Genomic DNA, 10,831 nt, shown 5'->3' on the forward strand with positions numbered 1-10,831 from the left:
CAGAGGTTTCAGTGAGCCGAGATCATGCTACTGCACTCCAGTCTGGGTGACAAAGTGAGACTCCATCTCAAAAAAAAAAAAAAAAAAGGAATGAATTCTTGATATATGCAACAACTTGAATGGATCTCAAGGGAATTGTGATGCGTGAAAGAGAATCGATCTTGGCTGGGCTCAATGGCTCATGCCTGTAATCCCAGCACTTTGGGAGGCCAAGACGGGTAGATTGCCTGAGGTCAGGAGTTCATAACCAGCCTGGCCAACATGGTGAAACCCCATCTCTACTAAAAATACAAAAATTAGCTGGGTGTGGTGGCAGGTGCCTGTAATCCCACCCACTCGGGAGGCTGAGGCAGGAGAATCTCTGGAATCCGGGAGGCGGAGGTTGTGGTGAGCCAAGATCGTGCCATTGCACTCCAGCCTGGGACGACAAGAGCGACACTCTGCTCAGAAAGTTACATACCGCGTGATTTTGTGTATGTAACAGTCTCAAAAGGACAAAATTATAGAGAAATCCAGATTGGTGATCAACAGGGGATAGGAATGAGTAGGGATGGGGGGAGGGAGGAAGAAGATGGGCGTGACTATGAAGAGTTAGCACAGGGATGTCCAGGGTGAGGAACAGTTCTGGATGTCGTCGTGATGCTGCTCACAGAAATCTGTACATGAGATAAAACTGCTTAGAACTAGGAACACATACAAATGTGTGCAGGTAAAAGGGGGAGATCTAAATGAGCTCTGTAGATTGCTACTTTCCTGGTCTTGATATTGTACTAGTTATGCAACATATTATCATTAGAGAAAACTGGGTTAAGGGTACACAGGAGTACTCTGCACTGTTTTTGTGACTTCTTGCAAATCTATATTTCAAAATTAAAATTTTCTAAAAAATTGAAATGACATAAGGTATAAACTGAGAAATTTCACTCATATCCAGTCTCTATTGCCAACCGCTTTCATTGGTTTCTAATATAATTGTCCAGTGTTCCTTTATGCAAATAAAAAGCATGTTTAAATCTGCATTTCATTCCCTTCCCTGCATTTTTGCACAAAAGTAAGTGTACCACGTACACTGTTCTGCATCTTGACTTTTTCATTTACTATATCCTCCAGATGTTTTCAGATCAGTTCCTACAAGAGGAGCCACATTTTGTTAAGTGGCCTTCGACTTCCTTGTATGGATGGATTCATCTATTCAACGAGGACCTTACTGATAGATACTTGGACTGAAAGGAACCCACAAATGGCAGAGGCAGGGGAAGCCAACAGGCCAACAGACTGAGATCGTCTTGTCTGAGGTGAGCTTTTGTTACTGACAGAGACCCCAAACCCTTTTTAGGTGTCCTTCTGGGAGAGGGTCTCCTGCCATTCCCTTGGCGTTCAGGGATGAGCATGAAGAGAAAAACAAATGAACCCAGAGCAGGACCACCAGGTTCAAGTCCCCACTTTTTATTGCCTTGTCATCTTGGCCAAGCCATTCAGTCCTTCTAAGCCTCAGGCAATCTGACAAATGAAGCTAAGCCTGCCAATCTTCACCCACAGGGATGTGGGGAGGCTCAAATGAAAGCAGCTGTGTGAGGGGAGGCTCAAATGAAAGCAGCTGTGTGAGGGGAGGCTCAAATGAAAGCAGCTGTGTGATACATCGGTGTTGTGTGGGAAGTTAACAAAAAAAGCAAGTATGTGAAAATACTCTAAAAATAAAATATTATAGAAATAGATGATGACGCTACTCAGCAATGTTTCCAAAATGGAAGGGGATTGGTGAGAAACATAAGAAAGAATGGGATAAATGTCAGAAGAGTGTGGCTCCCCAGAAATCAGGACAACCCTCCAACACACTAAGGGGTACCATGATGTTTATAATCACGGCAGTGAAAGACTCTAAAGTACTTAGGCAACAGCTACTCAGCTTGCTAATCCTGTCTCCTGCTGGGCCCACATGAGTTCCTAGCGGTCCACAGGGACACAGCAGTTGAGGGCTCTGATAGTTGAGAAGCTACATTCCTCTAATTTAAAACTGAAAATAACATCAGACTAAAACTGTCCACTCATCACTCAGGCACGGTAAGCTACTGGTTTACATACACTCTCCCTACAGCAGAGCAAGTGACTTGACCGAGACATCATTCTACTTCATGGGGGTTAATGGACCCAACACCTTTCTCTCCCTTGGTTTTCCTTCTGCATGGACGTTAACATTTCACCCCCTGAAGGGAAACAGAAATACTCTACTAAAAATGCGGAAGAGTGGGACGTTTTCCTCTGGGACGGACTCGCAACCCAGGCAGCGTCTATCTCTTAGGCTACAATGGAATAAATCTAGATCTTGCCAACCACCCATTGACTGCACCCATTGACAGGAATAATGGTCTTCTGCCATTATTTATGTTGGGACTGTTGAAGGAATATGGCCAGGGAATATTATCCCAGGTTCCAGTCAGGGTTGGCCTGGTTTAGCTATCAATATCAAGCAGGCTCAAGTATTTCCAAGCATGCTGTTAGTGCAGAAAGACACATGGGACAGGGGAAGGGGAAAAGGGTGGTGAGCAGAGCTAGCAGTAGTTTATGGTGGCATGGGACAAGTCTCCGGAAAGATAGCAGAGGGTTTGGTAGAGCGAAGCAGAGATCCTGAAACGACATGAGATCTTTGTTGTAAATAATGTCTTTCTGGGTCTGGCATAGTGGCTCACGCCTATGATCCCGGCACTTTGGGAGGCTGAGTTGGGTGGATCACTTGAGCCCAGGAGTTTGAGATGAGCCTGGGCAACATGGTGAAACCCCATCTCTTCTAAAAATAAACAAATTAGCCAGGCACAGTGTCATGGGCCTGTAGTTCCAGTGACTCAGGAAGCTAAGGTGGGAGGATAGCTTAAGCCCAGGAGGCAGAGGTCGCAGTAAGCCGAGATCCTGCCACTGCACTCCAGCCTGGGTGACAGAGCCAGAACCTGTCTCAAAAATAAGAAATAAAAAAAAATTAAAAAAGTCTTTCTGGGTGAGGCTGTTTTTGTGGCTGATCATTTAATAATCTGCTTAACTATATACCTATACCTGCCTTTGAACTTTAAATGTGATCCTGAAAAAAACTGAGGAGAGCAAATCAATGTTTTTACTTTTTATTTTTCTAAAATTAATACATGTGCAGTCAAGCCATGCATAAATGAAAAGTCCCCTTCTCTTCAAAAGCAAAACTGTTAATACTTTCTGATGTTATTCTTGAAGAAATTTTCCAATCATATACAAGCATTTATATATATATTTCCTTTTCTAAACCCAAACGGAACTCACCTTTTAAATGTGACAAATGGTCTGTGTTTAAAAGAATATGATAAATGTATTGTAAAGAGGACATCAACTCCAAATTAAAATTCTTTGGATTTTTTATTGGATTCACATAAAGCAAAGAACTTATTCACTGGACTGAGAATAGATTGTAATGTTCCGTAAGTCATAATTTAATGTGCAATAAGAACCCATGAAGTTGGCCAAAAGTAACACTCTTCTGTTGGGGAAGGTTTTACATTCTTTTATTCTGGATGGATCCTGAATTCTAGATGTTGGGTTTAATGCTTCACACAATGGCACATTTACAAGAGGTACAAAACACTTATTGAGCTCTCAGGGCCACTGTGAGGGGCTTGCAGAATAGCCTCTTTGCAACCCAGAGAATTAATCTGATTCCTCTTTCCTCAGCCCACGCCTACCTCCAACTTAAATTTTACATGAGTAGTTTCCCAAGAGTCCCCACCCCCTCCATTTGCAGAATTAAGGAAGTGGAAGGACTGGAGAGTTCAGTGTGGAAAAACGTGTGGGCTAATCTGCTTAAGACAGCTGTGTTTAGAAAAATTCAGGCTGAAGTGTGGTCTCATGTCTATGTGGCTCTCCATGAACTTTTTTTTTTTTCCTGGTATTTTGGCAATAAGGTCTCGGTCTGTTGCTCAGGCTAGAGTGTAGTGGCACAATCATAGTGCACTGCAAACTTGAACTCCTGAGTTCCAGCAATCCTCCTACCTCAGGCTCCGAAAGCTTTGGGATTACAGGTTTGAGCCACTGTGCCTGGGAACTTTGAAGATAAGGTTCATCAAATTCTCTTGGTGACCCTCCCTTTTACTGAATGAAGAAGTGCACTCTGTTGTAGCACATGCCTTCTCCGTGTGGCTCTTGGGCTCCAGGTTTTTGCTTTTTTTTGAGACGGAGTCTCGCTCTGTCGCCCAGGCTGGAGTGCAGTGGCATGATCTCAGCTTACTGCAAACTCCACCTCCCGGATTCAAGCAATTCTCCTGCCTCAGCCTCCCAAGTAGCTGGGATTACAGGCGCCCGCCACCACGCCTCGCTAATTTGTTTTCTATTTTAGTAGAGATGGAGTCTCACCATGTTGGTCAAGCTGGTCTCGAACTCCTGACCTCAAGTGATCCAACCACCTCAGCCTCCCAAAGTGCTGGGATTGCAGATGTGAGCCACTGAGGCCAGCCAATTTTTTGCTTTTTGAAAAATAATTTTGGTTGTTCCCTCACTCACAGAGGACTCCAGAAGCCAGGGTCGGTTGCATCCATGGACACCGCTCCACGCGACTGGAAGCTCCGCCCACCACACCAACGCTGGCTCGCTGCTTTTTCAGCATTGGAAAGTTCCACAACGAGGGATTCTTGGGAAAGACAGTGGCTCAGACTAACTTCCACCACCACTTGCATCTGGCAGAGTGTTTTAGAAACCCTTAAAACTCAAACATTTCTGCTGGCTTCTCTTTTAGCTTCCTGACTTTTCGGTAACCCTTTATGGCCAGGACAGCCCCCAGGGCAAAGACCACAATGCCCAGGGCAGCAAAGATTCCAGCTCCTATATCTGCCCCGTGGAAACTGCAGCCGAAACCACTGTAGCCTTTGCTTTGGTACAGCGCCTGCCTCTCTTGACACACAGGAGAGTCGTAGGCAGCAGAGAGGTAGTGGAAGTAGAAGTACAAGGCCGGGATGTACCCCCCTGAGATAAGCACGTCCAACAAGCCTTCAGTCACCAGCAACAGCAGACAATGCCACGGGACTTGCAGGACACCCATAGCAATGAAGAGGCAGCAGAGGGCCATGAGGGCTCCACTGCAGGCCATTGCCGCAGTGACCGTGGGCAGCTTTAGCTGGTAGAACTGGACATCCAGCTGCTGGGCTTTCTCCCCGTCAGCACCATCAAAGCCACTGTAAGCCCCTCCGTACTGGTAGTAGTAAATGCCCCCTAAGCTGGTGATGCCCGTGTAGCCCCCTGTGGAACTGTAAGACACAGAGCTGCAGGCCAGGATCAGCAAGTTCAGGAGAACCTCCAGCATTTGGCAGCAGGCTGCAAAAAAAGGGTATTACCATTTTTGAGTGATGCTGTTTGGCACCAGGAGACTCTTCCACCTGAGGCCCACCTTCTGCACAGGACTCAGACCCCTGTAGGCTTCTGCCCCTGTGGAAGGCCCAAGGCCAAAGCAGCACGATTAAAACTAGAGGGTAGCAGGGAACTGTGGTCTCCAGAAATGGTGCCAGAAACACTATGGACTCAGAGGGGTGACTCTCAAAAGAGCAAAGCAGTCTGCCCTGAGAGAGGGACAGGAGGATGGTGGGAGAGATCAGGCCAGTGAGCAGAAACAAAGCCATCCCGGATGGAAGGGCAAGAACATGCCACCTTCTACCACCAGAAAGATGAAACAAGGCCGGGCGTGGTGGCTCACGCCTATAATCCCAGCACATTGGGAAGCCCAGGTGAGACGATTGCTTGAGCCCAGGAGTTTGAGACCAACCTGGGCAACTTAGTGATACCCCATCTCTAATTAAAAAAAAAAAAAAAAAAAAAAAAAGACTGGGTGTGGTGGCTCACGCCTATAATCCCAGCACTTCGGGAGGCCAAGGCAGGTGGATCATTTGAGGTCAGGAGTTTGAGACCAGCCTGGCCAACATGGTGACACCCCATTTTTACTAAAAAATACAAACATTAGCCAGTAGGCTGAGGTAGGATAATCGCTTGAACCTGGGAGGTGGAGGTTATAGTGAGCTGAGATCGTGCCACTGCACTCTAGCCTGGGCGACACTCTGTCTCAAAAAACAAAAACAAACAACTACACAAAAAACTAAACAAGTTATCTCTCTTTTTTTGAGACAAGGTCTCACTCTGTTGCCTAGGCTGGAGTACAGTGGCACGATCATGGCTCACTACAGCCTTGACCTCCTAGACTCAAGCAATCGTCCTGCCTCAGCCTCCCACCTAGCTAGGACTACAAGTGCATGCTGCTGGGCCTAATTTTTGTATTTTTTCGTGGCATAGGTCTTGGTGTGTTGCCTAGGCTGGTCTTGAATTCCTGGCTTCAGGCGATCCTCCTGCCTTGGCCTCCCAAAGTACTGGGATTACAGGTGTGAGCCACTGCGCTGGTCATTATCTCTTCTTTATGTATGTTTGTGGTGAATACAATTTGTAAGGGGAAAGTTCTCCAAGTCTGAAGAAAATCACAGAGCTTAAAAAATGTAGTAATTCAGAAAAAAACCATGGAAGTTATACATCAAAATGTTAACTGTGGTTCATGTATTAGAAATAAGAAAAATTGGCCAGGCCTGATGGCTCACGCCTGTAATCCCAACACTTTGGGAGGCAGAGGCAGGCAGATCACCTGAGGTCAGGAGTTCGAGGCCAGCCTGGTCAACATGGTGAAACCGTGTCTCTACTGAAAATACAAAAATTAGCCAGGTGTGGTGGTGCATGCCTGTAATCTCAGCTACTCAGGAGGCTGAGGTGGAAGAATCTCTTGAACCCAGGAGGCGGAGGTTGCAGTGAGCTGAGGTTGTACCACTGTATTCCAGCCTGGGTGACAGAGTGAGACTCTGTCTCAAAAAAAAGAAACAGAAAAAATTAAGTTAATTAAACCTTTAGTGCTTACTGAATTAAAAAAAAAATTTGTCTTACTGTTCTTAGACTTTAATTCATAAGTGTGTCTTAAAGTTTTTTTTTTTTTTTTTTTTTGAGACGGAGTCTTGCTCTATCGCCCAGGCTGGAGTGCAGTGGCCGGATCTCAGCTCACTGCAAGCTCTGCCTCCCGGGTTTACGCCATTCTCCTGCCTCAGCCTCCCGAGTAGCTGGGACTACAGGCGCCCGCCACCTCGCCCGGCTAGTTTTTTGTATTTTTTAGTAGAGACGGGGTTTCACCGTGTTAGCCAGGATGGTCTCGATCTCCTGACCTCGTGATCCACCCGTCTCAGCCTCCCAAAGTGCTGGGATTACAGGCATGAGCCACTGCGCCCAGCCGTCTTAAAGTTTAATGCTGTTTTATTTAAGTTCCCTAAAGAGTGTATCTGGGCTGTGATATTTTCCCAGAGCTGGATTTTTCCCGGGCCCTTGGCTTCTTTATCTTGGAAAAGGAAAACTGGCTGCTTTCCTTAAAATCAGCCTTAGTGAAATATAACTTATATGCAACAAAACGATCCCCATTAAGCATACAGCTTGATGAGTTTTGACAAGTGTATGTACCACGTAACCATAATCAAGACACAGAACATTCTCATTAGCCCAGAAATTTCCCTAGTGATGCTTTGTAGTCAATCCCTCACTTTCCTTGTCAGCAAACCACTGATCTGCCCTCTCTCGTTAGAATCTAGTTCTGCCTTTTCTAGAATATCATATAAATGGAATCATACAGTTATGTGCTTTTCTGTGTGTGGCTTCTTTTGCTCAACAACATATAAGCTGGGTGCTTCTGAGCTGGAAATTGTACATGCTGCCAACACTGGCCTGTCAACATCCCCCTGAAGTTTGATAACCAGATTTTATGCCTGGTTCCAGTTGGTCTATTCATGAAACCAAGCTACACATTGTCTCATTGAAATGATGATGCTCTCTCAAGTGTGATCTTTATACTGTATAATTTTCCCCCAGAATGCAAACAACATAATGGTTTCCTTTTCCTTTTTTTTTTTTTTTTACACTCTGTCATCATTTTATTTATGAAAGTTATAATGCCAGGCGTGGTGCCTCATGCCTGTAATCCTAACAGTTTGGGAGGCCGAGGTGGGCGGATCACGAGGTCAGGAGTTCAAGACCGGCCTGGCCAACATGGTGAAACCCCGTCTCTAGTAAAAATACAACATTTAGCTGGGCGTGGTGGCACGCGCTACCTCCCAGCTGCTTGGGAGGCTGAGGCAGGAGAATTGCTTGAACCGGGACCTGGAAGGCAGAGGTTGCAGTGAGCCGAGATCACGCCACTGCATTCCAGCCTAGGCTACAGAGCTATACTCCGTCTCAAAAAAAAAAAAAGATAGTTATACTTACTTATAATAACAAAAAAAGAAAATGTGGACTTAAGAAAACATGCAATGTAACAATTGCCTATAATAACAACCAATTAAAAAAATCACTGTGAATATATTTTTTCCTGAACTTTATGCGTACATTCATAATTTTTGTTGTTTGCTCTCAATAAAAAAAACAGTTCTCTGGATAGCTTACTGTACTTCTCTGAAGCTCAGGAGCTGTTGACAGAATTACAGGCCATGAGGTTGTGCCAATATCTGCAACTAGAGTAATGATCCTTGTACGTGCATCGCCTAGAGCCCTTTCCTCAAAGTTCCTATAATCCTATAATCATATGCATCTTTGGAATCACCCTGAGATTACCTTGTCAGGTATGAGCTCCACGAGTTCTCTCCCTTGGGCTGGAACGTTTTCTCCCTTAGTCATAGTAAACCTAGAAACATTTCTTACCAAATCATGTGAACTGTAAGCTCTCACCCAGACAAACCAGATTTTCTTCATTGCTGACAAGGCCAAGACCGCTAGAATGGGGAACCTGGGGATGCCACATTTGGGGTGGATATATGATAGGATGGAAGTGTTTTTCAGACTGTGGGTCCTAAATAAGTATGGTTTTTAAAAAACGATTTTGTTTTTAATGAATGGGATAGAAAATATCAGAGTACTTGGTAGATAATAGGGTCAGTATAGTTTCACAGCATTTTTGTTTGTGTGTGTGAACTCAGTCTTAATGTAAAAAAAATATATTTAACAACCTTGTGAATATATTATGTATGTGTGTATATATATATATACACATATTTTTTTTTAATTTTTAAATTAATTTTTTTGAGATGGAGTCTGACTCTGTCACCCAGGCTGGAGTGCAGTGACGTGATCTCTGCTCACTGCAACCTCCTCCTCCCAGGTTCAAGCAATTCTCCTCCTCACCACGTTAGCCAGGCTGGTCTTGAAGCCCTGACCTCAAGTGATCCACCCACCTTGACCTCCCAGAGTGTTGGAATTACAGGCATGAGCCACTACGCCGGCCTTTTTTCCTTTTTTTTTTCTTAAACTAGAGATGGGGTATTGTTATGTTGCCCAGGTTGGTCTCAAACTTGTGGGCTCAAGAGATCCTCCTTCCTGGGCCTTCCAAAGTGCTGGGATTACAGGCATAAGCCACCGTGCCTGGCCTCAGTCAATAAAGTTAAAAAGCCACTGATCAAGTGTTGGGCGTCAGATCTTCAAGAACAGGTGCTGCAACTTGGCTGCCCACGCCAGGTGATTTTCCCTCTCTGTTAATTCAGCCGCCTCGCCAGAAGATACCTCCTCTGACAGCTGGCAGCTCATAGCCAGTTCCACCTACAGGCCTCTGCACTTCCACCTGGAGTCTGAAAGCTGCAAACATGGCTGCCTGCCTCTGCAAACCCAGGGCACGTTTAAGGAGAAGCACAGGAAATCTAACAGCTCTTTTGAGACATTCTACTTTTTTTTTTTTTTTTTTTAAGAAAACAAGAACCTCACAGGTACAGAAGTGAAAATGCTAGGAACCCACAAGGGAATGTGCTTAAATTTTTGCTTCACCAGCTCAGACCATCCCTTCCAGAACCACCAGTGAGAGTAAATGATCAAACAGCCTGCAAAACAGCTCACCTCTCCCAGTGCACAAGTATTTGCATTTATGGCATTCCAGGAGTCCTTCTGCCGCTGACTGGTAATATTCCACCTCCTCTTGTCCAGGCCTGGGGGTCGAGGGCAGATATCTCCCCGAAGGGGGTTCACTATAACCAAAAAGCACACGCGGCCATTAGGAAGTCTCTCATTCAATAGTGTTCAGGATTAGAACTCTTGACTCCTTGTGCTGGGCCCAAACATTAAAGACTACGCAGAAACAGAAATAGAATTTGTCCCAGTATTTTAAACTCCAGAGAATTCTCTGGTTTAGTGGCCCCACAGGACATCCGAATACTTGGCCCAACTCCGCTAACTAACCACGTGACAGATGCTGTGATGGGTACCCTTAGCACCACCTTTGATGGTTTGTCTGCCACTGGGAGCTGTCTAACCAGGTAGCTGCGAGCTGCCTTCCTGTGCGTGTGAGTTCTCAGTTCAGCATGCACCAGGACTCTTCAAAACCAGTTTGCATTCACATGACTCCGATGCCCATCACATTATTTCTTCCCCTGCCAACCCTAGCATTTTTTGTCCCTTCTCTCCTGGCTTTATGCAGCACATCCTAGGCTTTGTCTGAGATTCAACAGGGGGCTGCATTCTACTTGCTGGGCTCCCACAGTCTTTCTAGAACATCATGTCTCTCTTAGGTTTGAAATTTTAAAAACTTTTAGCATGCACAGGAGGCCCCTGTTCATCTCTCTACACTCAACCTTGGGCTCACAGACCCAGCCACAGTGAACTATCCTCTTCCCCTCAAAAGATGACCACTTTCCCATGCCTCTGGGTTACTACAGAAGCTATTCTGCTTGCGACACCTTTCCTCTTTCTCCCCAGTCTTGGTTTTTTTTTTTTTTTTGAGATGGAGTCTCACTCTGTTACCCAGGCTGGAGTGCAGTGGCATGATCTCAGCTTACTGCAA

The 10,831-nt window shown here is 45.3% G+C and overlaps 1 protein-coding gene across 1 annotated transcript in view; it reads right to left on the bottom strand.

The window, feature by feature from the left end:
* Positions 1-3,411: 3,411 nt before the first annotated feature.
* Positions 3,412-10,831, bottom strand: part of MARVELD3 (MARVEL domain containing 3) — a 35,853-nt gene continuing 28,433 nt past the window's right edge. Inside the window, exons 2-4 of the mRNA XM_011962402.1 lie at positions 10,231-10,365; positions 9,892-10,019; positions 3,412-5,319 (exon numbers count right to left, since the gene is read on the bottom strand). Of these exons, the coding sequence (XP_011817792.1) occupies positions 4,709-5,319; positions 9,892-10,019; positions 10,231-10,365 (874 nt within the window). The 3' untranslated portion in view covers positions 3,412-4,708. The remainder of the gene's footprint in view (positions 5,320-9,891; positions 10,020-10,230; positions 10,366-10,831) is intronic.

The sequence above is a fragment of the Colobus angolensis genome, unplaced genomic scaffold (genome assembly GCF_000951035.1).
Source record: "Colobus angolensis palliatus isolate OR3802 unplaced genomic scaffold, Cang.pa_1.0 Scaffold116, whole genome shotgun sequence".
In the NCBI taxonomy this organism is placed as follows: Eukaryota; Metazoa; Chordata; class Mammalia; order Primates; family Cercopithecidae; genus Colobus; species Colobus angolensis.